General features: G+C 34.9%; 3 protein-coding genes and 1 pseudogene across 3 annotated transcripts; 1 reads left to right on the plus strand and 3 right to left on the minus strand.

Annotated features, from left to right (window-relative positions):
• Positions 1–1,578: 1,578 nt before the first annotated feature.
• On the minus strand, positions 1,579–5,809 carry LOC110770855 (Leucine-rich repeat (LRR) family protein). Its single transcript, XM_088254304.1, has 6 exons — positions 5,382–5,809; positions 4,083–4,154; positions 3,812–3,955; positions 3,318–3,389; positions 3,121–3,192; positions 1,579–1,938 (listed from the first exon to the last, which is right to left on the minus strand). Exons 1-6 carry the CDS (start codon positions 5,594–5,596, stop codon positions 1,866–1,868), a joined length of 648 nt encoding a protein of 215 aa, XP_088110430.1. The 5' UTR covers positions 5,597–5,809; the 3' UTR covers positions 1,579–1,865.
• A 2,686-nt stretch (positions 5,810–8,495) lies between these two features.
• Positions 8,496–11,770, plus strand: LOC148293895 (uncharacterized; annotated as a pseudogene).
• An 815-nt stretch (positions 11,771–12,585) lies between these two features.
• Positions 12,586–18,188, minus strand: LOC148293896 (uncharacterized). Its single transcript, XM_088254638.1, has 3 exons — positions 18,154–18,188; positions 13,093–13,282; positions 12,586–12,936 (listed from the first exon to the last, which is right to left on the minus strand). The coding sequence occupies exons 1-3, from the start codon at positions 18,186–18,188 to the stop codon at positions 12,586–12,588; spliced, it is 576 nt and encodes a 191-aa protein (XP_088110764.1).
• Positions 14,512–16,782, minus strand: LOC148293897 (protein ANTAGONIST OF LIKE HETEROCHROMATIN PROTEIN 1-like). Its single transcript, XM_088255623.1, has 6 exons — positions 16,273–16,782; positions 15,957–16,182; positions 15,520–15,870; positions 15,055–15,251; positions 14,905–14,940; positions 14,512–14,796 (listed from the first exon to the last, which is right to left on the minus strand). Exons 1-6 carry the CDS (start codon positions 16,780–16,782, stop codon positions 14,512–14,514), a joined length of 1,605 nt encoding a protein of 534 aa, XP_088111749.1.
• Positions 18,189–27,497: the final 9,309 nt, after the last annotated feature.

Here is a 27,497-nt window from a genome sequence, read left to right on the forward strand (position 1 = left end):
AATTTACCATATTATCCTCATTTAATTAATAATTTTAATTCTTAATGTTTGCATTAACCAAGGGCATTTTCTGGTATTTTGAATGTTTCACCATTCTCCGCCTTTTGCTTTATATATATAGATAAAATAAAAGCCCATGCAGCCTTACCACTCCGCAATGGTCCTTCCCACTTCTCCACCTATTGAGTAACTCCTCCCCTACTAGACTAAGCCCTTCATTTCTTTTTATTTTTTCAATTTTTTTTAATTTTTTCTAATGATATATTTTAGTTTAATTGAACTTTTAATGTATTTTAAAATTAATTCAACTTTTTATTAACTTCAAAAAGCTTCATAGGTTTTCAAAATAAAATGAAAAAAGATTATCATGTTTATTTAGCGACAACTTTAACGGAACGGACCAAATTGATTAATGATCTTAAACACAGGGATCAAATTAGCCAAATTGAATACTTATGGACTAAATTGGCCAACGTGATAACATACATGGACTATTTTGATATTAAAGCCAAAGAAATAATATAAAAGTGAAGTAAAAAGAACTTAATGTATAGCAAGGGTAGAATAGGAAAGAGAAAGAACAAAAAAGAAAAAGATTAATTAAAAAATATTTAAAAGCAAAAGGGAGTGTAAGTGGAGAAAAGGAGAGTGGGAAAGTCAGCTCCCTAAATTTAATATGCTAACATGAGTTTTTATTTTATTTAAAGTAAATCAATAGAAAAAAAAAAGTGTTGGAATCTCATCTTAAATTACTCATAAGGAATAAAAAAAATTGAACTATAACGAAGAGTAAATTTGTATGATGAGCGAAGAGCTTTAAAAAATAATAATAAAAAAAATACACACAAATCTAAATTAATCTAATATATGAGAAGGGGAATTCAAACTTAGGTGCAATGAGACGAACACACTACCCTGACCAAGTCACATAACACACTTCTGTCTTCTCTTTTTTATCCTTGGGATTTCGCGCTTTTTTTTTGGTCTGAACCATGAGGTGGTCCTGGATGGGCCCCAACTATGGCTGGCACCTTTAAGCCTTAACCACAACCCAGACTAATCCCCACTCACACTGGGTCGGCCCATAAGGGGTAAAGTGGGGATTTCGCGCTTTCAAGGCTTAATAACTTTACCTTTTGAAGTGGGCAATCGGGATTACAAAACAGGCGCAAACAACACATAGGTACTGCATTTATAAAACTTATCGCTCTGTATTTTGTGGTTTTATTTTTTTTATTTTTTGATGAAATTGTGTGACAAAATTTTGATTGAAAGGAAAAATATAACGATTTATACTAGTAAATTTTTTTTTTCATGCCATATGCTACACGATTTACCCTCATTATATATGGAAGCATAATGCGGCCTGAACATGTCATTACTTCTGGAAGGTTAAAAGATGGGATAATATGATTCCTACACACTAGACATAATAGTATTGGTGGATTTCTGGGTATTAACAAAATGCGAAATAATAGTATTCTACCATTAGAAGTGCACCAATTTGGTCACAAGAGAACTAACACCAACTTGAACACCAACGCAAGCAGCATAGCATTCAAGTTAAGAAGGGGAAGATTATCACAAGACAACAGATTTACTATGAGCAAGCGAGTCAAACTAATTCACTATAACTAGAACTTTCGCTTGTACTACATCAATGCAAATAAGGTCTTCGACATATTACCAAGAGGACAACGATACAGTTACAAGTGCCGATGCCATTTAGTGTCATAAAATTTACAAATATGCTTGCTTATATGGGGGATTGAGTTTGTAACCAATCCCATTAAAATGCGACGATATACTTTTAGGACGTACATATCTAATTCAAAGCAGAGTTGAGATTCCGTCTTCGTTCTTCATCATGAGCAGTTTGTGTCATAACTTGCAAGCCCCAACAACTCTGGGCCTTCGAGTCGACGGTTATTCTCAAAGCTACAATATTGGAACCGAAAAAGAAAAAAAAAAAAAAAAAAGATTATTTCATATAACCACAGGAAAATAAAACTAGCAGCTGGAAATAAACCTATACGAGAAGACTATTAAGATCTTAGCTGCGTCTGCAGTGAAAACCCCTAGCCCAACCCCAGGCAACCTAAGTTTCCTTGGCATTGAAAACTGAACTTGCTCTTAACCATACCAAAGATTAAGTTCATAAATCTCTATTCTCAACGAATAGTGAGAAATAATGCACTCAATAGTTTTAAACTTCTACACTACACTACACGCAGACATAATTTCATGAAGTGTTGAAACATGGTGGGGGTTGTGGGAACTCTAGAACAGTGTTTAATGAACTTATTTATTTCTTAAGACAGTCCAGAAAATTTAGCAGTGTGCAGTGTCTGAGAGACCTATTTGTGTTTGACAAAAATCATTCCAATATGTTCACTAAGCATACCAAAATAACATAGCAGTAATCCCATTCGTTGACTTTATTCTCTATACAAACATCCTATAGCATGGAGGATGGAGTTTCACTCATTTCCAGATATGTTGTGCAAATCCAAGAAACTATACTTTCTGTTTATTTAATAATCATTCCAATATTTTACTCCAATAGACTGATAATGATGAGAAGCACAAAGTGCATACCCCAACTCATTTGTCCATATACTCATGGTAATTTGCTTCTTACGTAATGCGAAATTCACTTTATCTATCTGAATATAAATGCTCAAGACCAAGCAAAAATATGCATCCCATATGCATTCTCACATATAGAGTATACAAGATCAGTAAACATGTGCAAAAGGCTAAGTATTGTATATGTGGCGACTTAAAGTCCAAGTAAAATCACAAGTAAAATAAACAACTGTTGAGCCCAAACACAGGAAGCATCATGCATGAGGACCTCAATGCAAACATGAACAGCAATGCAACCACCCAAGCCCTCTTTTCTTTTCTTTTTAAAGAGCAGGCACAAAGCCCTTTATTCTTTTTCTTAAAATTAAGTGTCAAAAAGGAAGGGATGAGCTCAAATACAGATATTTAAAATATAAAAGAAGAGAGAACGTGTAGTAGCCTTGGTTGTAGCCAGGGAAGAATTATTCCCGTTGAATTAACAAAGGACTACAAGATAAGGAAGCAAAATGATAAATGATAGAAGTGACCTACTTGTTTAAAGGGATGTGCTCAAATGGTCCACTGGTAGGAATTGTTCCACATAAATCATTGTTGGATACATCCCTGGAAAAGTGGCAATTTTAAATGATTAACAGTCGTTTATAACAGAAAAGATACAATAAGGAAACTGCCACAGTTGCAGAAAAAAGAAGGGATTGAAGAAATAGATTGAGACAAGAAGCACTCACACAACTTTGAGGCTTGAAATACCAACAAGATCCCGCGGGATTGGTCCAATTAACTTGTTATCATTGAGACGTCTACCAATCCAAGCAACAATGAAAGGAAGGCATAAATTACTACGCTAAGAAAACTCATTGTATCAATCTCAGTATACATATATAGACATATATATCTATGTATAAAGAAAGAGAGAGATAGAAACACAGAGACACAAAGAGGACCAGTAGGTCATATATTGATACAAGGCCAGTGATTAGTCCCCTAATCTAAGCCACACTCAAGAAATTGCAAAATGCGACAATTCAAAAGCTACCAGATTCATTTTCCTGTGTTGCACCTGTGATCTAGGATCCCAAATAAGTTATCCATCAATATTCAAGCAAAATTGGAGTTGTCAGAGAGCCAACCTCCCAATTTCTCGTCCAAGAAAATAAACTAAATTAAGCCAAAACATCCCAATAACACAGGTAAAGTTCAGTGCTTAATTTAAGCAACTCACAAAAACACAAGTGATTTCAATTTCCCCAATGAAGAAGGAATGGTCCCTGATAAGTTGTTGTTATATAAGTCCAAGCTAATGAGGCTCTTCAAGTTACCAAGCTCAGCTGGAATAGTTCCTTGAATGTTATTTTTGTAAAGCTCCCTACATAATAAAGAGGTATAAGGGTTAGCCAGACAGTACTTTAATCCAAGAACCTAAAATAAATGTAAGCTTTATGAACAACCCCAGGCATATTGTCAGAGAAAATGAGAAAGGCTAAGAAACATACAGATATTGAAGATGCTCGAGCTTTCCTAGTTCAGGTACCAAATGTCCAGAGAGGTTTGAATTACCCAGGTCCCTGCCCAATATATCAAAATCATATAATAAACTCGCAACATATTAACAATAACTTGGGAAAAAAACATTACAAACTGAAGACTAAAAATTGCCCTCCTATAGAAAGTACAAATTAAGATCACCAATGCTGCACCCAGAGTTAGGGTAGGAAGTAGGAACCACAATATTGAATATTGTGACATCACTGTCAATACGGGTTATTCATGAAAAGACACAAACATAGTGCAGATAGGCATAAATACCACTGCAGCTAGCAAGACGAATGCAATAAATTCACACAAGACAAGACTAAGGAAAAAAAAATCGAAAATTTATTGAAAGCAAAGAAAGAATTATGGGAATGACTGTACAACAACAAAGAATGTTCTCAACTGAGGCTCTACTACATGCTAAAAACTCAGCTTCAGTATTCATATCGACCCGCATATTGAAACAGGTGAGTCAAAAGCAAAGCTGGCAAAAAATTTCCACCCAAACATTTAGTGATATAGAGATAACTGTGTTCCACTATACATGATATGATGTCCCAACAGCTTAAGCAGCACTGACATTTCAGCAGAGGCAATGCAATCTGGAGCTGTAGATCATAATACTGATACATTTTGGACAAATAACAAGATGTATTTGATATATGCATGATCCTACAACTTCTTCCATTTTAAACATCATGATTGTGGTATTGAAATGTTAATGAAACAGTATTCTAGTTCCTACACAAACATATAATAGAGTTGCTTTGAGTTAAGCAGAAAAGCACACCGTCTTTAATCACAAAATAATACACACATGAAAAGGAAATAAAGCTTTTCTTTGCATTTTTTATATAAAAAAACTCTGTCCAAATAGTAATCACCGAATTAACCTACCAACAAAGGGAAGGAGTAGTCAGTGAACCGACCAACCAAACTCTATTCTGGTTTCTTTTTTTCTTTTTCTTGACAAACTGTTTCAAATATGATGATTACCATGAGTCTCCAAGGAAAGCCCAAAATTACTGTTTTACCAAAAAAAAAAAAATTTGCACAAAATATAAACAGCAAACCAATTTGATCAAACAGTCACAGCGGCCCAATCTAAAAGCAAATAGCGATCACCTTCATATCCATCAGCAAAAAAATAACTACAAATTTGAACAAAGGTAACTAAATGAAGAAGCACATATGTATATACATATATATATATATATATATATATAGACAAAGAGCAAGAGGGAGAGAGAGAATGGTACACTCGGGTAACGCGATTGTCCTGGTTGCAGGTGATGTGAAACCAAGTGCAGGGGTTGACAAGGGTGGGATCCCAGCTCTGAAGCACGTTATCGGGATCCGATAAGCTCCGCCTGAGCGTGTACAGAGCGTCTCCTTCGGAGTTTCCATAGACCAAGGGAACGAGGCTCACGGTTAGGGTTAGGGTCAACAAATAGCAGGCCGCCGCCATGGCCATGGTTGACTCTGATACAGCTAGCTCTAAGAAGAAGATTCCTGAGAAGATTCAAAATCTCTTCAGCTTTCTACAAAATTTGTACTTGCAATAGGGGCTTTGCCTTTAATCTTTAATTACTTTTTTCCTGTTTTGCGTTTTGCGGGTTTTGGTTGTTTGTGAGAGAGACAGAGACAGAGACAGCAGAGTCAAAGGGTCAAGAGAAGGAAAATGAGAAGGATCGGCTTTGGGACTCACAGAGTAAAAACATGGTCTTTTCTTAAATCATTTTCTTTCTTACCTTTTTATTTTTATTTTTTGTGTTGGATTGGATTGGATGATATGATTTCTTCATTTCTTCTTCTTTTATTACTCTGAGTGGTGGTGGATGAACTAATGGAGTTGTTCCACTTACCAACTACCACTGAAATGAAATTCTCACTACTTTGCCAAAAGAACATTTAAGAGTTTGGTTTTCTCTTCTCATTCTTATTTTATGGGGAATTAGGTGACTATCTCGAGCCTATAAGATTTTAGAAGACTTTAAAAATTCGGGTGTATTTAATTTGGATTTTATGAACTTTTAAAGAGTGTATAAAAGTTTGGGTGTATTAAATTCAAATTTGTATGAACTTTTAAAAAGTTCATAAAAATCTCGGTGTATTCAACTACCGTGAGTTTGGAAAAATGAAAAAATAAAACTTGGGATTTCATGATTCCAAAAGGAAAATTCGTGCATTTGGCAAAATCAACTCAGGATTTTGCAAATCAGATGCTGGAAATAAGGAGGGATTTCCTAATCCAAAATCCCAAGTTCAAATCCTATCATAATGGGCAGAATTTTGCAAATCTCAAGTGCGGCGGGAATTTCATTTGATGCGCGCCAAACAATGACGGAGCTAGAATTCTTAGCATGGAGTTGCCAAAATTTCAAAATGACTTTCACATAGGTTTTTCATCTTCAACTGAAAGGGCCAGCACTAATCTAATTGCAGTAATTGTATTACTATATTATATATTTTATAATATATTACAAGTGGGCTAGGGCCTTGGCAAGCCTTGCTATGGGTCCATCCTTGAAGCCGAATCTCTTCACTAGATATAGGAGGCCATACCCATATCTGCGTTTGATATTCAATTTAATCGTCTTTTTTATCTGATGGAATCTCATCTTTGGTTTTCAGATTATTGCTCTCTCTGCCTTTCAATCTAAGCCTATGTGTTGCTCCAAGTAATAGTCTCGACTTATTCTTGCTCTTCAAATTTTTTATTTATAGCAATTTATGACTTTAGATTATGGATTCATTATGTTTATTTGTTCATCACTAGATGTTGTAATTATGGTCTATATTTGATTTTTAGAGACTATCCAGTTATCTAGGGCATATGAATGCGTGTGTTAAAATAAAGTTTTATAAACTTGTTTGATCATATAACAACACTATAAAAGTTAAAGATTTAGCAAGAAGAGCAGTTCCTCTTCGAATAAAACAAGTTTTTGAATACCCTTTTGGGCTAGAATGATCCAGGGGTGAGTCTAGTGGTTTTTGAATACGCATTTGTGTTGAGGGAGTTGTAATGGGTGTGGTGAGTGATTCTTGAATGATCCAGGGTGTGTTGAGGGGGATATGAATATGCTTTTGTGAGGGAATAAAACTGCTTTATAAATGCCCTCATCATATTTGAAAGCTTTGTGAAATTTGCAAATTTTTTGGTTTTATAAAAGGAAAGCAGACTGTTGCTTGATGTGTATACAAATAGTTTGTTGTAGTAATGTTCATGGTCAACTACATGAAATTTGTAACGTCTGTGTGGGAACATGAATTTTTGGCAACCAATCAGAAGGTGACATGTGTAAAAAGGAATATTTCTTAAGTCAAATAATTATGCTAATTAAATACCAATTATCCTTATTTAAGATAGAAATATCTCCCTAAATCAAGGATTCGATTTCCACCAAATCTCTTTGGGCCATCTCCAACCATGTTGGGGCTAAACTCAAATTTCCACCCTCCAAAATACAACTATTCATGTATTTTCAGGACTCAAAAAAAAAAATTCCTCCAACCTTGCAGACTCATAATTTGAGTACGCAACTTTATTAAATTGTTTAAAAATGATTAACCCCTAAATTTTTTTTCTCGTTAATTTTTCTTGACATTATTTTTGTTTCAACATTCATGATTTAATTTTCTAAACATTTTAACCTAAAAAATTAAAATTCCAAAACATAATAGAATTTCACTTAAAAATAAAAACAAGTACAACAACATTTTATTTCATGGACTTTGAAAGGAAAACCAAGTAGCACACGATTTATATTAAAAACAATGGAACCACATGACTTATTTGGTTAGTTGCAATGTGGTCACAACATCTACATCATCCCAATCTATAGCGCCTGGAATTGCTACTTTTGCGTATGCCCGGAATAATTTGAACCCTTCATTGAAGCCATTGCCATAATTGTCTTCCATTTTTACTTTTACTTTTACTTTTACTTCATTGGATTCCTTTATCTTGATTCAATAATGTTCTGAACTTTTGCCCACCTCCACTTGTGTTCTTCAATTATTTTATGAACCCTTTCCCATCTCTTATTGTCTTGTTTCAATCAAATTCTGAACCATTGCTCATCTTTGTCCATCTCACTTTATTGGATGCCCTTATCTTTCCCTATCTTTATTCAATAATTTTTTGAACCATTTCCTATCTCTTATTGTCTTATTTCAATCATGTTCTGAACCATTGTTCATCTTTGTTCATCTCACTTTATTGGATTCCCTTATCTTTCCCTATCTTTTCCCATCTTCATTTTATTATTTTCAAACATGTAGGTCATCTCATTCTCTTGTCTATTTAAGAAGTGTTATTCTACCCAATTGACCACACAGTCTTCTTCAATCTCATTCTCCTTCTTACAATGAATTTATGTGGAAAGGCTATACAAAATTTCTTCAATGATGATTCTGATGATAATGACCTTCATCAACAGAAGGTTGCAATGGTCGTTCAACACCATACGTTTTTGTTGGAGCAGTATGCTCAACAATCCAAACATGGTGATTCTGTTGTAGGTTGTGAATACAAGAATCGGAACAGATAAAAACATCATAAGAGTCTCATGGAGGACTACTTTTGTGAAAGACCACTTTATCCTCCAGTGGACTTTTGCAGGAGGTTTCGCATGAGAAGAGAGCTTTTCTATCACATCTTGAATGATGTTGTTGCAGATGAGCCATACTTTACCCAGAAGATAGACACTTATGGATGACAAAGTCTATCCCCAAAGTAGAAACTAACGGCCGTTTTTCGAATGCTCACATATGGATGCTTAGCATACTCCACCAATGAGTACTGTAGATTGGGTGAATCTATAGCCCTTGAATGTTTGCGAAAGTTTTGTGCCGTTATTGAAGTTGTGTATGGCCGGTGGTTGTTGCATTCCTAAAAGGACACAAATTAATGTGCAAACAACCAATTAAAAATACCCGCAAGTGCACGAATCTATTGAAGTATAGATTATGTAAGTACGGGGTCGATCCCACGAAGAACTTGTCGGCTTCCTATAAGTTCTAATTTGAGTACAAAGAGAACACTTAATTAACACACCACAAATGCACAAATGAAAGAGGGAAACTAGAAATGAGTAAAGAAGTGTAAAAGAAATAAAACAACACAAGAAAACTAAAGAAAAACACAAACAGCACTTTTTATCACCCTTTTATCACCTTTTATCACCTATGAACAGTGCTAAAGCGACCGGTCGTGAGGCAGAAGCGACCGGTCGTTTTTGGGCAGAGTCGAAACTCAAATTTTGACGTGAAAAGCGACCGGTCGTCAGGTAAAAGCGACCGGTCGTTTTTGGGCAGATTCGTTTTCTCTGTTTTTCAGTTTCGACCTCTGTCCAGTGTTTTGCCTATAACTTTCCAACCGTACGTCTAAAATTCACGTTCTTTATACGGTTGGATTCAGCACAGAAAATGCAAGAACACAGCGCGGACCAAAAGTCCAAAACAGTTACGAAAATAAACAGAATTTAGTAAACAAGACACACAATGTAACAAACACACAACTCACACACACATTGGGGGGGGGGGGGGGTTTGGTTTGGTTCAAGTGACCTAATTCTATTGCATGAAAGTAAATGGACTTTGAATTTAAATGAGAATGGCAGAGATGAATTATCAAAATGTGAAAGTACCAAGTAACAAACACTAGGGTTTCGGAATCCACCCTAAACAATTCTACCTATGTTCATGGATACTCAAGTGATGAACTCTAAACTTGTTGATGAAGATATTCGCAATCAAGACCATGGGTCGTGGCTCAAGACGCATTGATTCTCTCTAATATATGTAAAGTGCATGGTTCGTGCTACAATACTTGTGCCCTCCCCATAACCGAACCTAGGTATGGTTCGTACTTCGATTCAATTACAAGGAGAACCCATTAAGTTCAAAGAGAATATGAACATCACAAGAATCCTAATAGCATGGTGTTTACATTAGGTATTCAAGAAACCAAATCACATGGATGATTCTTACTTCATCCATTTATTGCTTAGGATAACATGAAGATACACATAATCCCAACAATCTCAAGAAGCATGCTTTCAAAGATGGCCAACCAAGGAAAAACACACATCAAGGATAGATTAATTTGGTGAATTGGAATTCATCAACAATATCTAGAAATTCATACACTCAAGCATCAAAACAATAAGGTAATCATGTTTAGGGCTTCAACCTAAGCCCTAGCTATGGAGTTTAGTTCCTCATAATCATTTCAAACACAAATTCGAAATATAACTAGAAAGAGTTTACAGATTTGGAAATGATGAAAGCTTGAAGTCTTCAATGGTGGAAGTCTTCTCTCTTCTTCCTTGCTGCACCTCGTTCTCCTTCCTTAGCTTTTTGCTCCCAATCTGCTCCTCAATTCTGGAATGATGTGGTCCTCTCTCCTGTTGCAAAGCTCCCCCAAATCTGATTGCAATCCCTTTTGACTTCTGCCCCTTCTTTCCAGCTCACTTTTAATATAAAACTTATTCTTTCTCTAAAGCTTTTGCCCATTATCCCCTTGCAAATGATGAAGCCTTGTTTTAAGGTATAATCCAAGGCTCCAATTGACTCAGGAAATGCCACTCAAATGCAATCCATTGTTACCAAAAGGTGTGGTAACAAGTAGAAATAAAATGCTATTAAGTGGGGGTGAAAACTGGGCCAAAACAAACATCCAGAGCCAGCATCAATTGTCCGATCAGTTGGATAGGCTACACTTGCCCAATGGAGCTCAAATTTGGATATGTTGTAGTTAACATCCATTGGAACAAGTCTTATGAAGATCATCACCTCATCCAAGGACCGGAACATGCTGATCCAAGGCCACGAAGTTGACCTACGAAAATGAACAAAAACAGAATTTATATCAAATAATGCACTTTTAGCTCATTTTCATACAAACCAAGGTAAAACCTATTAAAACACAAAAAAGAAGTAAAAAGCTATAAAATGTCAAGAACTAACTCAAAATAGTGGGAGAATAACATGAAAAATCATGTGTAAAAATGAACCGAACAGTGGTACCTTCGTTCCCCAAATCCGATCGACCTTTACAAGCTCTTGCATAAGGCTAGTCGCAGAGGATTCCCAGGCATGTTCGGCAGTCTTGACTGCATGCATTAGGAATGGAAGAACTACCCCACTGCTTGGGCAGGCCAGTTTACTGACTACAAGCATAAGCCAACTGTCGTTCTAGAAGCAATGGCTTCGTATGACACTTGGATATGACATGCCTTTTTTGGAGTTGCCAGATCGAACAACGATATCAATGTCCTAGCTCGTTCCCCGTTGTTTAATGATGTAGTCAATGGAGTGTCTCCCCATATCTACTATGTTGTCAATGGAAATGAATACAATTTGGGTTATTACTTGGCTGATGGTATCCACCCTCATTGGGCCACATTGGTTAAGACTATTTCCCAACCGGATACTCCAGAAAAAAATACTATTTGCCCAAAAACAAGAGGCTTATATGAAGGATGTCGAAAAAGCCTTCGGAATACTTCAGGCTCAATGGCCAATTGTTAGGGGCCCTGAACATATGTGGCAAAAAGAACAACTTCATTCAATCATGATGACGTGCATAATGTTGCACAACATGATTGTTGAGGATGAGTATGAGGATGTAGTTGCATAATTTGATGATGATGATAATTGTCCATGAACATCTAGAAGAGCAAGAGCAAGACTTGCTTATGAGCTTGAGCCAACTATCATGTACAATATAAACCGAGACAAACAAACTATCTCAGACTACATGGTTCATCATAATAGAGTCCGTGCTTCGCAAGTGCATCACAATCTAAGAAATGATTTGATCAACCACATTTGGAGATGCAAAGGAGAGGGGCAATGATCTACATTGTGTGTTTGAATTATTTTGTGTGTTTGAATTATGTTGTGTGTTTAAATTATGTAAGTGTGTTTAAATTATGAAAGTGTGTTTAAATTATAAAAGTGGTTGTGTGATTTTAATGAATTATTTGGTTTATCATTGAATTTTTAAAAAAGACTAATCATAGAAAAATAAACAACAATCATAAATAAAGATAAACGATAATTATAAATAAAAATAAACAACAATTATAAATAAAGATAAACAATAATTATAAATAAAGATAAATAAACAATTATAAATAAAGGTAAACGACAATTATAAATAAAGATCAGCAACAATTAGAAATAAAGATAAACGATAATTATAAATAAAGATAAACAAAAATTACAAATAAACATAAATTAATAACCACTATGTGGAGGACTTGGATAATAGTCTCCAAAGTTGTCTTCTGGATTGTAGGGGGAAATTGTATTCATCTGGGCCTGAAAAATGTCATTTTGCTTATTCCCCCAGTACTTCTTCTTTCTTAGAGTAAATTTGGATAGGTCCATGGACATTATCCTCTGTTAATTGGCCTCCTTATCTTGTTGGATTTGATAGACATGTTGCTTTTATAGGAGCTCTAACTTTCGCATCTTATCCTCATTTCCTTGTTGAACCAATTCAAACAAGAACTTTCCACTTTGGTTTAGATAACCTTCAACACCTTTCCCTTTCTTTTTTTCATCCTTCTGTTTATCTCTTCCCAACGGCCTTGGAGTGGGTATGACCACATCATCCTCATCTTCCTCCAAATTGACTATATTGCCACTATGAAAAGAATCTTTGAATGTTTGTGTGGGAGATTCACATAGGTCGTTCCATTTTGGGCAATCTTTTAAGATTTGCCAAGCATGACACAACTTGAAAAGCCTATTCGAAGGTTTATTATCATTCAAGAAAAATGTTTTTGCATTCATATCCTACCCATGAAATAAAATAAAAAATCAAGTTATGTGGGAGATTCACATAGGTCGTTCCATGTGGGAGATTCACATAGGTCGTTAATAAAAAATCAAGTTAATAATTAAAAAGAATTAGAATTATAAATTTAAGCATTGAAAAAAATGGGTACTCACCACATCTTCAAGATTGGAGCCACCCACATGCCTTGCATTGACCTTTGTCATACATGCCTTCCATAGAGAATATTGTTCGTTCATGATCTTGAACCGAGAAGCAATAACTTGCGATGATCGTACCTTGGCAATAACCCCATCTTCAGAGATAGAAACCCACCCTTTGCACAATGCCTCATCTTCTTGTGGTCAATGAATTAAATATCGATATTATCGGCGATATTCACGTAATAATATCGCGATATGAAACCCAAAAAATACCTGATAAATGTTGAAAAGTCTCCTTGTTGCGCATAGAGGGATTCGAACCTCTCCCTTTATGAACCAGCCATGTGCCTTATCCAACTCAGTTGCGGATGTGTTTGTGATTATATTTTCGGCGTGTAATATTTATAACGTCTTTAAAATGTTTACAAGCTAATATTTATTATCTAGGATAAATTTTTATATTAAAAAAAACACCAAGGGGATTTGAACCCCTCCCATTTTACTCCTTTAACACCTTAACCACCATATCACTTACGTGTTTGTGAAAATATGCTAAAATATTTATATATATATACATGGTTTTGTTTTGAATTCTTTTTGCAAGAAACCAATTGTTTTGAATTCTTTTGACCATTCCTTTTCAAGTTTCTACTTTTGAACTACTCACCACGTTTCAACTTACATCACTTACCCCACCATTCAACCACTCACCTAACTAATTAGTTGTAGTCATATTTCATTAATTACTACATATTTTCTACACTCAGGGCTCGTTTGGTACGTCGGACTGTACTGACTAATTTCTGTCGGATAGTATTAATCTGTTCCGGAGAGTACTGACTGTTTATCCATAATATTATAAGGCGTTTGGTGTTGTTCCGGATAAATAGTCTGACTCAGTTATACTGTGTTTGATGCTGTTCCGGATAACATCAGATCAGACTATTTTTTCAAAAAATTCTTTGATAATTTAAGTGGAAATTGAAATTCAAATGACACAATTTTTTTTTTTGGGTAAGATTCATATGACAAGATTTGTTTTTCAATTGTTTTGCCAATATATTTTTTTTCATATAACCCATTATCATAATTGTAATATCTCATAAAAACAGTACCAAATAATGTATAATTCAAAGTAATCACATACTAAGGTGATAAGAGCAAAAGGAAAAATTATTCATAAACTAAACTACATCAAAGAGTTAATCACAGCTCCCTTGCCCAAGTAAGAGAAGAACAAATGCTTTTCTCATAGCACCATCCAATGTCAGGAATGTTCTCTCATCACTTGCTTTCTCCAAAATTAGCCGCAGTGCCTTAATTTGGTCATTAATAGACAAGTCCATCTTTGCCAATTCAGCAGCAATGTCAGGTCTTGGTTCTGATCCTTTCACCAAACTATTTGTTATAGTTTTCAATTGGTCAACTGACTCAAATCATCTCACCAAATGCTTTAGCCATTTCCTTTTGAATATCAGTATCTGCATTTCGTTTGCAGTTTCGACTGCTTGAGCTAGCTGAGTTTTGTTGATTTGATATTGGCAAAGAGGCAGAATGATCTTGTTCAACTTCAACTTCCTCATCATTATCATTGACATCAATGTTATGCACAAGCTCATTCATCATTTCAGTGGGAGTTGCAGACCCTCTACCAGTTGCTCGGTCCTTCCCAAATATATTCTTCAACCTATCATATATTAGACATTGTTTCCCCCTCTAACCATCAGCATCCTTATTATGCTGCATCAAAATGAAAAAAATTATAAATAAAACTATAAGTATAACAAATATAAGAATTACAAATTACTTAACAGATGTACTAACCTGCACATAAGTGTTCCATGCTTCATCACTATCAACCTGAATGCATTTCAAAGAATCATTCTAAGCAAAACCACTTTTGTTAATCATGTCAAATATTATCCCATACAATTTTTTCCAAAATCTCATCTTGGACTCAATATGTGGGACTACCCTTAAATCAGTATTGGGAAATTTCTCAGCCAATGATTTTTCAATTTGGGTCATTGTTCCATATTTAAAGGAACCATTATCACATCGTAAACCACGGTTGACTACATCCTCAAGTATGGTCAATAATGCTTCTTCCTCATGTGCTTTCCACACCCTTCTACTTCCTTTTGATTGACTAGACTGTCCATTCTCCATTCCTATAGCCAATATAGACAATATAATTTGCATATATATAATTAAGAAAAAAAAGTTGGAAGATCAAATAAAATAACTTCTACTTATCAAAACAAATAGTCTATTACAAACACATCCAAAGAGTCTACTACAAAAAAATATAAATAAATTATATGAATTCAACTACAACTTAATGTCTGTTCCTATTCCACTCATCATACATTTGCATAGCCAAATTATTCCTCCATGCAGTCCATTGATCTGAAGGTTCAATAGTGCTGAGTACATCACCATCTTGGTTAGTTTCCCCATTTTCAGTACCATTCAATTCATTCTCCAATGGATCAATAGCCATCTCGCCACGAATAAGATTATGTAATAGGCAACAAGCTGTAATTATTTTACATTGTGTCTCAATTGGGAAAAATGTTGGACTTCGCAAGATACCCCAACGCATCTTAAGAAGTCCAAAACACCTTTCAATCACATTTCTTGCAGCAGCATGCTTCATATTGAAATACTCTTCATGATTATTAGGTGCCCTTCTATTCCTCCATTCAGATAAATGATATCTTGTACCCCTATAAGGAGCCAGATATCCTTGACCATTTGTGTACCCACCATCCACAAGATAATAACATCCTAACAATTAAACAAATATTATATTATTCTAAAAAATTTAATGAAGCTTAATATTACCATAATGAAACACAATAATCTAATTTTACCTGTAGGAACTCTTAATCCTGTTGGTCTACTAATTGCATCTCGTAACACCCTAGAATCAGATGCAGATCCTTCCCAACCAAGGAAAACAAATATAAATTTCATGTCAGGAGTACAAACTCCCAATACATTGGTTGCAACCTCCCCCATTCGTGTTCGATATCTTGGTTTATCTTGTTCAGGGACACGAACCCTAATGTAAGTCCCATCCAATGCCCCCAAGCATTTCTACGCAATTTTAAAAAAAAGGGTACCTTAGAAACTTAAAATATAAATATAATAATAAAATTGACCAATCTTAATTTAATTTCACAGTACCTTAAACCATCTCCATCTATTATTAGTGCAATTATCAGGGATGGGTTCCGGCACCTTCAAAAGTCTACCTTGTAATCTTAACACTCCATCCAAGATTGAATTGAAGTACCTACTAATAGTCTCCCCCGATCGCTTAAATCTACTACTCATTGTACGATTCTTCACATGATGCGCGAGTGTATGTAAAAACATACACACTTGCTCTTCTATGGTTACTGAACCATTTGTTCTCACTCTCCCATCATCACGAACCAATTGACATAAATAATGAAAAGTTCTCCTATCCATCCTAATTTGGTTCACACATTGTATGTCATCAATTCCTATAATGCTATCTAAATAATTTGACCGAGTTGCAATCCTAAAAAACCTTTGACTCCTAATGGCATTCCGTTGTTGGCACCGTTGTTCCAAATTGTAGTTTGTCATGAACCACATCATGCACAAAGCCATGATATGCAAGAACCACAATCTAGTAATAAAGTATGCCACAATCTTTCTTTCATCCATATCTAGGCATAATAAAAAGGAAATTTTTTTAGTAAAAGTAACATTAATTAGATGTTTAGCAATATAATTACACAAGATGTAAAATTGAAATAATATAATAATAAGTAGAAGTCTGTACATGACAGAAGACTACAAAATAACATCTCGCTTGCATAAACCTAACTAGAATCAACAATCTGTTCAAAAATTTATAATATATATTATATCATTCTTTTCAATTGTTATCTTTGACAAAGATAACTACAAGAGGTGGCGGATTTCCACAAAATAAAGCAATTGTTATCAATTGTTATCTTTGATATATTACAATTGATAACACCTTAGCCAGTTCAAGCTTTAAGAATAAATAATTTTTGAACTGGCTAAGGTGTATATACACCTTTTTCCACAAAAATTCTTTTCATTCTTTTCAATTGTTATCTTATCTTTTCAGTGTTAACCTTTTTCAATTGTTTATTTTATCCTAATTCAAGCTATCCAGGGGGTTTGGCGTCATATATCAAAACTGCTAGAGAACTCTTAGCTAGTTCAAAAGCTGGAAAGAACCCATTTGACGGCTTCACACCTTCTGTAAGGGCTATATATTCTTAAACAACAAACAAAACAAAACAAATTCTCTCTCTCTATATATAATATATCATTCTTTTCAATTGTTATCTTTGACAACGAAATAATTCATAACCTAATTTCCACAAAAATTTAATAAAAGATGAAATATATAAAGAAGAGAGAAGAAGCATATTGGAGAGAGTATGAAAAAGAGAGAGATAAGTGAGAGATGAATACCTGAAGAAGAGTGAAGAGAATAACCTGTAGAGAAGATAGCAGAGAAGAACCCTAGGGAGAAGAAGATGAAAAGAGCGTCTGATTTTTCTTGTAGAACGCGTGTTCTTTTTCTCTAGCCGTATAATTAAGCGTGTATTATCTAAACCGGAGTGTGTGGGTTGTATTAGTTAGTCAGGTAAGGAGAGTATTAAAAGCTCAACCCGTATAAAATAGTTAGGTAATTAAATAATACAAGTTGACACCAAACACATGACATGGACTATTTACTCCTATCCAAAGTCTAATACGGTGTACCAAACGAGCCCTCACAGTGTTTGCCAGTTCGCTATATAATCAACTTAAATCAGTTAAATCCATCATGCAATGCATTTCCTTCCAATTTTTTGTGATAAACTAATAGATAATTGACTAAATAAACATCTTGCAAAGTTTCAATAAAAATTTCCAAGTTTTTCTTAAAATTTCCGTGGTTTTTATTCAATTTTTATCGATATCGATAATATCCCGATATTTCCATTGAAATTTTCGTGTTTTTGGACTACCGATATTTCTGATATCATCGATATTTTAGACCATGCTTGTGGTTTCCAATTCAGACCTCTTTGGGGTTTTGGGGCCATTCTCAACAAGAACGAAAGTAGAATGAAAAAATATAACAAAGGGAGAAAGGAAAAAAATTGATTTTTGGTGGATTATTTACCAAATGAATGGCTATTTATAGAGTTTGGAATAAGTTTTGGGGTTGGATCTGATTTAGATTAATTATAAATATTATTTTGACCGTTTGATTTAAATTTGAACCGTTGGATATGAAATTTTACCGTTCAGATTGCCTAAAATTAATCCTGATCGTTGATGTGGATATAGCCATTGCATTATAAAATAAAATAAAAAACACAGCTTTTGAAATTCAGCTGTTGGATTCCAAAGACTCCCTTCACTAAAGCTGCCAGCTGTTGCACAAAAAAACTGCTGGCCAGATAGCTTTGTTGTCACGCGGGGCCCAACTCTTTTTCCTCTTCACATAGGCTTCTAAGGCCATCTCCAACCCTAGAGGACTCAAACCAAAATTTCACCCTCCAAAATACAACTATTCATGTATTTTTAGGACTCAAACTGTTTTTTTCTCCAACCTTGCGGACTCATAATTTGAGTCTGCAACTTTATTAAATTGTTTAAAAATTAAATTGTTAATTTTTGCATATTACTCCATGATTTATTTTTTTGAACATTTTGACATAAATTTTTTGAAATTTCACAAACATAATTATTTTATTAACAAATTGATGGGTATTTATAGAGTTTAGGATATGTTTTGAGGTTGCATCCAACTTAGAATAATATATTTACTTATTTTTACCTTTGGATTTAAATTTTAGCTTTTGGATTATTTTTTTTCCCGTTGATCCAGCCAAAATATAATATCAGTCATTGATTTCTCGCCTTTAGGTTTGAGAAAAAAAAATATTGAAAGAAGCCCATTTGAAATGCAGCCATTGAAGTGCAATTTTTAAGTTGCCTAGGCTTTGACATGCAGCCAGCGACTTGGGGTAATGGGCAACAACCCATCATTTGTTTCAAATGAGGCCCCACGTGGCCCTTGTTTGCTGCGAATTGGGCCCCACAAAAATTATGCCTGGATTGGAATCTGGGGCCAAATTCTGCCCCATTTTTCAATCAACTCAAATTTCCCCCCCTCCAAATACATGGATTGGAGAAGGTTTTGGGCTAAAAATTCCAAATTTTGGGTTTTGCCTCCCATGGTTAGAGATGGCGTAAACAAAGCTTCGGGCGCCACATAAAATACCAGTTCAGGCAAAACTTGGACTGGAATTCCACCATAAACTTCACCTTTCTCAAATTTCCATCCCCCAAAATACATGGGTTGGAGAAGAATTTTGGACTTAAAACTGAAAATTTGGGTTTCCACCCCAATGGTTGGAGATGGTCTTAATATTATCCTGTCATCACATTTAAGGAAAAGATTAATTACCATCAATAGGGAATTATTCTTCACAAACCCTACCCAAGAATAATCACCCTCTATAAGATAGAATTATTCTTCTTCTGATGCTCGTGTTTTGCAAGATGCTTTAGCCAGAGATAATTTGTTTCAAGTTATTATCTTTTAATTAATGTAATCATATTGCAGATAAGTATTATCTTTAAAACTACAATAGCCAAAACTTTTCTTTAAAACTTTTTCTATTGTAGATAAGCATTATCTTGCGGATGCATGATACGTTAATGGACCTTATTTTTTAGCACCTTACCGACGAACTAGATATCACTTAAATGAATGGACTGGAAACAATTGTCCTAAAAATTACAAAGAGTTATTTAACTTGTGTAATTCAATTGCAGGGAATGTAATTGAAAAGTCATTCGGGTTGTTAAAAAACAAATAGAGCATATTGCGTACCCTTTCATTTTTCAACATCAAAACACGAATTAGGATTGTAAATGCATGCTTTGTGTTGCATAACTTTATTCGACTTGAGCAACATAATCACCCTTTGTTACTAGATCAAGAATTGGGGTGTTTAGCTTTTGTGGATCATGAGATATCAAATCATTCTACATTAAGGGCAATGCAAATAGCATTACAAGTGTTCAAGTTACTGATTAATGTACTACTTTTCGTGACACGTTAGCTATGGGAGCAAATATTTCGGCGACCAATGAGCGGGTGACATGTGGAAAAGGGAAATTCCCTAGGTCAAATAATCATCCTAATTAAATAAGAATTAGGTAGATAATATTTGATTTAAGATGGGAATATCTCCCTAAATTAAGATGCTACAACCACTCTAGGGCTGGTTACTCGGTCATAAAGCTTTAAGCATGGGTTACGTTTGGCCTACCATGCGCCACGAGTCTATGGAGTATGTTAAAAGATGTGATTAATGCTAATGGTACAAGTTGGTTCCTAGCCTACCTGCTGAAGTGTACCATCCGCAGAATAGGCCATGAGCATTCATGCAATGGGCAATAGACTTAATGAGTCTCATGCTGCCAGCACCTGCCAAGAAAGACATGATGATCATCACCACCGACTATTTTACTAAATGAATCGAGGTCGAAGCTCTATCCTCTAAAGAAGTTGATGTGGAGCGATTTGTTTGGAAGAACATCATCTGCCAGTTTGGCTGCCCGCAGTCGCTGGTCAATCGGTCACAGTTCATTGGAAAGTAGATCACAGGATTCTTCGCGAATTATGGCATCAATCAACACTTGTCTACTCTAAGATATCCGCAAGGCAATGGCCAAGCAAAGACATCCAACAAGATAATGCTAGACAGCCTAAAGAAAAGATTGGAGGGCCTAGAGGGAAAATGGGTAGATGAGTTGCCAAGAGTTCTGTGGGCTTATCGCACTACCAAAAGGAGATCAACTAGCGAAACCCCATTTTATTTGGCTTACGAAACAAAGGCGAGCATTCCTCCTCATATCAGTGTCACCTCCATGAGCATTGAGGTGGGCATCATTGACTAGAATTTAGAGCAGATGAAGGTCAACCTTGACCTACTCGAAGAAGAGCACGAAAATGCCATTGTCGAAGTTGCAGCTTGTTAACAGCAATTGGAATCTTACTACAACAAAAAATCCAAGATAATACAATTCCAATATGACGACCTTGTGCTTAGAAAGGCCTTTGTTACCGCGCAATGACAATGATCAAAGAAGATGAAACCTCGTTGGGAAGGCCCCTACATGATTAACCAATTTGGCGACAGAGGAAATTATATACTTGATACCATGGAGGGAAAAGATGTTCCAAGACAATGGAATACTTATCACCTCCGAAGGTACTACCCATGAAGCTTCTGCTCACTAACTCAGTTCCAAGAAGGCGACTGAGCCCTCTCCACTTCAAACGAAGAAAAGTTACTTTCGATGTTTTGCAAGTAGTTTCTATTCAAAAAAGCGATGTAATCAATCGCACATCAATACAAGATTAGTCTTTCATTCAATGAAGTGTTTGAGAAAAAGTTAAATCCAAAGTGCCCTGAGGGAGGCAAAGGTTTATTGGAACTAAGATTAAGAAGAGTAGATAGCTAAGGGAGAAACGTCATCCACTAGTCCTACTTGGTTGATTGAATTCTTCTTATCTTAACGGGTTCTTGCATGTTAAATTTTAACACCTTGACAGGGTAGAATTGAATATAAGGGTACACAATTTATGACCTTGACAGGCTTACTTCATACTTGATAAAGAATAACCTTTAACATTGGCATCATACTTGGATAGTAATTGGCTCTAAGAAAAGGAAATAGGATTATCATTGGTGGATTCATAACCTTAGATCTTCATCATTTTTTCTTTTAAACCTATTTTTTTCGGTGTGTTTAATTTTTCTTTCTTTTATTTCTTGCAATTTAAGTTTTATTTAATTCATCACTCAAATCAATTAATTGTTCGTTTAATTGGGTTTAGTGCGATTTAATTAATTAAGTTGTTTTTATCAGTCCTTATGGGTTCGTTTAATTGTTGATTCGTGCATTTGCGAGTAATTTAATTTGTGATTTTTGGATACTCTTTTTCAGGTGTTCGAAAAATCTACATCAAGTTTTTGAGCGTATGTGCAGTGATTATAGGAAGTTGAATTCGCTCACTGGAAACTATCACTTTCCCTTACTTTTCATTTTAAAAAAAATGCTTGAGAGATTATCTGGTCACTCACATTATTGTTTTTTTGATGGTTACTCATGGTATAATCAGATTTCAATTACTCTAGAAGACCAAGAGAATACCACATTCACGTGCCCATATCGTGTGTTTGCATATATGAGGATGCCTTTTTGGCTTGTGCAATGCACCTGCCACCTTCCAAACATGCATGACGGCCATCTTTTCAGATATGGTTGAGAAATTTATTGAGGTATTCATGGATGATTTTTCAGTTTTTGGTAATTCATTTGATAATTGTCTTCACCGTCTCTCTTTAGTGCTTGAAAGATGCCAAGACACTAATCTGATCTTAAATTGGGAGAAGTGCCACTTCATAGTAAAGCAAGGTATTGTGCTTGGTCATGTTGTCTCTAGTAAGGGTATTGAGGTAGATAAAGCTAAAATTGATCTCATAGTAAATCTACCTCAACCTACTTTAGTAAAAGGAGTAAGGAGTTTCCTAGGGCATGATGGTTTTTATAGGTGTTTTATTAAAGATTTCTCTAAAATAACTCGCCCCTTGTGTAATCTGTTTGCTAAAGATGTTGTTTTTAACCTTGACGATGATTGCTTACAAGCTTTTGAAACTCTTAAACATGAGCTAACCTCTGCCCCCATTATTGTTGCACCAGATTGGTTATTACCTTTTGAATTAATGTGTGATGCATCTGACTATGCTATTGGTGTAGTATGAGTGTGCCACTATTAGCAATTAACCAATTCTAATATACATTAATATAAATAAATATAAATAAATAAGAAAACTTGTGCACGAAGTAAATGACTTTAATCAAACGATTGTGAATTGAAATGGTAAACTAAATCAATAAGTTTCTTTTCTATGCCTCAAGACAAATGAGGACTTCATAATTTCTCTAATACAAATGGAAAGGGAAATAAAGTAAATAAAATAGTGAAAACAAATGAAATCAAATAAACAGATTGACTAGAACTACAAGTTGCCACCATGTTGTGTCGATATAGCTGTACCAAAATGGATTCAGCTGCATCCTCAACTTGTGATACTCGCAAGTGCACGAGCCGTTTGGTAGTATAGCATATGTAAGTGCGAGGTCGATCCCACGAGGATTGGTGATTGAATGATCCAATTCATTTTCCCTACACAAAATAGAAATGAAAAAGAAAGGAAATAAATAAAACAAGGAAGAAAGAAAATAACTAACTCAAGTAGATAAGTTCCCAAGTTCAATTAGATTAACGGATTGATTCTAGCTAATGTATGATTAAGCCATGGTGTGTGGTCATAACCTTGTGTTCCTAATTCCCTAATTTGATTATTTGTTGTCTAACCTAAAATTAAGCATTAGGAACCCATTAAGCATAGAAGAACAATTTAAACAACCAAGCATGTATCTAATCCCTGTTGTCGAATGTCCATACATACTCTTCCTATTCATAGTTCAATTCGAATTAAAGTATGGTGTCTACTCTTAATTCAAACCAAGATAGCTAACATGCAAGCCTAAATGGTGATCAATCATTCAAACTAGCATATTAACTTATAAGCATAATGAATAAGAACAAAAATCATAATTGAAACTTGGAAACTAATCAAACTTGAAACTAAAGAAAAGAATTTACATAACAATGAAAATTAAGTAGAACTTGGAAAACTTAAGGAGAATTTCAGCACAAATATTTCATTACTACAATTGAAAACTAGAAAATGAAACTAAGAGAATTTGAGGGAGAGAAGGGAAGGGAGCTCTAGAGAAGTGTTTGAGAGCTCCCCCCCTTGGGGTGTTATTACAAGCTTAGAGAACTTCCCTATTTATAGGCCTAGGGGAAGTGAAAATCAGAATTCAATAAGACTAATGCATACAACACTTGAATTATAAAATCTGAAATGGTTGATGCACTTGTATTAGAAAATCCGAAATGGGTGATGCACTTGTATTAGAAAATCTTGAATTGGTTGATGCACTTCACCACTAAATCCCACCAGCAGCCCTAGCTCATCTTCATGTCACCATGACCAAGCTTCCAACCAGAAATGATAGCTCATACCTAGCTCACCATGACCAAGCATCCAACCAGCACATGCTGAGGTCAGCATGACCAGCAACTTCAAGGGCTTACAACTTGGGCTTCTCTTAATCAAATTAGGACTTTAAGCACTCTAAATTGAAGTTCAGAATGTCTTCTTTCCAGCCATATGTTATTTGGGCCAATCCAAGGTCGGAGGAAGAAGTTAAGGCCGAAACAAATTGCTAACTCATTTTCCGCGCTGATAAGATCCATCCTGAGCATGGTTCTGTGTTTGCTAGGTAACGGACTCCAGATTTATCCAATGGGGCTGAATTTTGGATATGTTATAGTACACACCAATTGGAGCAACTTTCATGAAGAATGTGGCCTCATCCGAGCTATGTAGGTTGCTGAAACAAAGCTTGCAATATGACCTACGGAACTGGACTGGCAGGGGGCTGTAGCCATAATGAATTTGTCTTTAAGCTCTTCATCAATTCATCCAAATTAGGCCTTAACATGCTTGAATTGCATGAATTATGTTCTCCAAAGCCATCATTGTTACCTAAAGCTCAATTAACTGAAAGATAAACACAAAAAGGATTAAAAGCACAAGTTTAACTCAAAAACATAACCAAATCATAAGCTAGAAGGGTAAGAAATAATATACAATTATGAACCGATCAAATACCCCCAAACCTAGATTTTGCTAGTCCTCGAGCAAAACAACACAAAACAAAGTTAAAAACAAAACTAGAAGTTAACTAAACCACTTTCGTAGGTAACTCGATTGCATTTAGCATATGCAACAAGCCTTTAAACCTCTAGGCATCCCTAGTAGGAGGAGTTGTGTCTCCTGAGGGTTTAACAGATACGATACCCACAAACGTTTTACTGACTCTGTAAAACAAAGTAATTAGAAAACTTAAAGATTGTTAGTCCTTAAGCAAAACCAAAAACAAAAACAAACACAAAAACACAAAGAACTTAAAACAATTTTTCCGAACATTTTCTGAAGAGAAATTACTCATGCACATGACTTAAACGTTTTAACAATAAAAGCTCAATTTTTAGACATTATTTACAAAGCGGCAAAGTTCTAAACACAATATGCTCAAAGTGTAGTAGTGTGATAGCCAAATGCAACAAATTCCCCAATCTTAGTTTTCACACAATTTCAAAAATCATACAAAGCATAAGTTCAACTTCAAATCTCACCAAAGTTGTCCTCTCACAAATGAATCACTCAGAAGAGGGCTATAATGCACACTCAGTTATAAACATGAGAATAGAGTTAAACCATAAGGGACTTAACTCGCAATAGAAATATGAAGAACTTGCATTAATATGATCTCAAGAAGGATGTCAAACACTTAAAAGTAGAAAAATGAATGCAATTCAACCACATGACATTTAAGATCAATTTAGGTCTTTAACATGGGTTGTAATGGGGCCAAGGGTGTAAGGTGAGTAAGAAATGAAGGATATGGATAATACAAAGTCCAAGGAACTCGCAATGCAAGAGCCTAAAATAATTGTTTACAAGACTTCGAATCATCACGATTAGATTTTTTTCTTTTACCTGATCAAAACTCCTTATACCCTTCATTTACATTGATTCACTCCTTTCCTGAACAACCACCAATTTATTTTGAAGGCCCAAAAATGAAATTTCATTCAACCACCACTTAATCACAACTTTTCTCTTTTCTTTCACCAATTGTGTGATTTTTTTTTTTCTTCGAAATTCCCAAACTTAGTATGAAAAACACATCCCAATTAAAGCTCATGAGTTCTTTAGAAAGGTAAATATTTGTTTTTCAGGCTAAGGCGAGGAAATATAATTGGTTAAATGAAAGAAAAGGTTTACATGTAGGCTCAAAATGGTTAACAATGGAAAATCATGCTTAAGCATGCATAAGGTTAGCTTGAAAGGCACAAACGATCCAAAGAGGGCCTTAATATCACTTCTTAAATGTCGTGAAGTCAAATTGCATAAGAATGAATGACTTTTAAGTGTTCAACCAAATCAATAAATAATGAGATCAAACAACAACTTTGATGACAAGAAAATAAGAGTATGTATATAACACTCATGAATTGAAGTACAAGGCTCAAAAGCTCACTTTATATGGTTATATAAGTCTAATTTGTGCTTGATACAATTCTTTGGGTCATGCAAATCCTTTAATTGGAAAATTATGAAACAAATGGCAAGTGTAAAGAAGGTTTCAAACATATCATGCTAGAACAATGCCAAATTTTTTTTTTATTTTTTAATAAAGAAAAAAAAACACTAAAATAAAATGAAATCCAATTTTTATTTAAGTCATGCAAACATTTATCACTATCTCATCATAAGTGTTCGGAAAGTGACTCAAAACAAAAACAAAACAAAACAATACTTAAAATAAAAACAAGCAAAAAAATAAATAAAAATTTTTTTTTTCAATTATTATTTTTTTAAATTTTAAGAAAAACCAAATTTACTTGCTAAACTCCAATACCCCCAAACCTAGAAATGAACATTGTCCTCAATGTTTAAAAATTAGCCACAACCAATGTCATAACAACAAATGAAGGGTATTAAAGCAAATAAAAATCACAAAACATACAAAAATAAAATAAAACAATTACAAAATAAAAATTACAAAACAAACAATCAAATAAAATAAAATAAAATAAAAAAATAAAAAAACACGAAACAGTAAAACACTCAAAACAGTAAGCCCTAACAGATAGTCTTACACAAACTGAAACCCAAACAATTGAAAGCCCAACCCAAAATGAAATTAACCCAACAACGGTAAAACCCGACCCAACATGAAATCTGAAGCCCACACGTTTAAATTTAATTTTTTTCTTAAAAAGATAAAACGTGAATTATGAGCGCAAAGCGGGATTTCTAAAAAGAGGGAATGTGGTCCATGATGTCGTTTCATGGATAGTCACGGGCAGAAAGCAGGAGCCACGTGTCGACGCATAGAGGCGCCGCAGATCCACAAGCGAAAATTACGGGCTCATGGAAAGGCGCGACAACTTTGCTGAACGTGTCCGTTCAGACAAGCAAGTCGTGACAAATGTGTTGGAAACGGTTGGAAAGTGAGAAGGTTGTGGGACTCGAGGAACGCTGGATATTCAGAAAACGCTTAGACGCTGCAACGGCTAGGGTTTGTTTGTCAAAGACTACATCTATAAGAAGGAAAAAGAAGGGAAAAAAATAAAAAAACAAAAAACACACAAACTCAGAAACACAAAAGAGAAAAGA

This window comes from Prunus avium, chromosome 6 (assembly GCF_965620075.1).
Source record: "Prunus avium chromosome 6, drPruAviu1.hap1.1, whole genome shotgun sequence".
Classification (NCBI taxonomy): Eukaryota; Viridiplantae; Streptophyta; class Magnoliopsida; order Rosales; family Rosaceae; genus Prunus; species Prunus avium.

Coding starts and splice junctions, on each gene's coding strand:
- LOC110770855 (XM_088254304.1), bottom strand. CDS start 5,596: ATGGCCATGGCGGCGGCCTGCTATTTGTTGACCCTAACCCTAACCGTG. Junction 3,956..4,082: donor CTCGAGCATCTTCAATATCT/GTATGTTTCTTA, acceptor TTTATTATGTAG/GGAGCTTTACAAAAATAACA. Junction 1,939..3,120: donor GAGCACATCCCTTTAAACAA/GTAGGTCACTTC, acceptor CCAATATTGTAG/CTTTGAGAATAACCGTCGAC.
- LOC148293897 (XM_088255623.1), bottom strand. CDS start 16,782: ATGGATGAAAGAAAGATTGTGGCATACTTTATTACTAGATTGTGGTTC. Junction 14,941..15,054: donor TTCCCAATACTGATTTAAGG/GTAGTCCCACAT, acceptor AAATGCATTCAG/GTTGATAGTGATGAAGCATG. Junction 14,797..14,904: donor CATGGAACACTTATGTGCAG/GTTAGTACATCT, acceptor GCTGATGGTTAG/AGGGGGAAACAATGTCTAAT.
- LOC148293896 (XM_088254638.1), bottom strand. CDS start 18,188: ATGGCCCCAAAACCCCAAAGAGGTCTGAATTGGAA. Junction 13,283..18,153: donor CAAAGAGGTCTGAATTGGAA/ACCACAAGCATG, acceptor TTTAATTCATTG/ACCACAAGAAGATGAGGCAT. Junction 12,937..13,092: donor GCTCCAATCTTGAAGATGTG/GTGAGTACCCAT, acceptor TTTCATGGGTAG/GATATGAATGCAAAAACATT.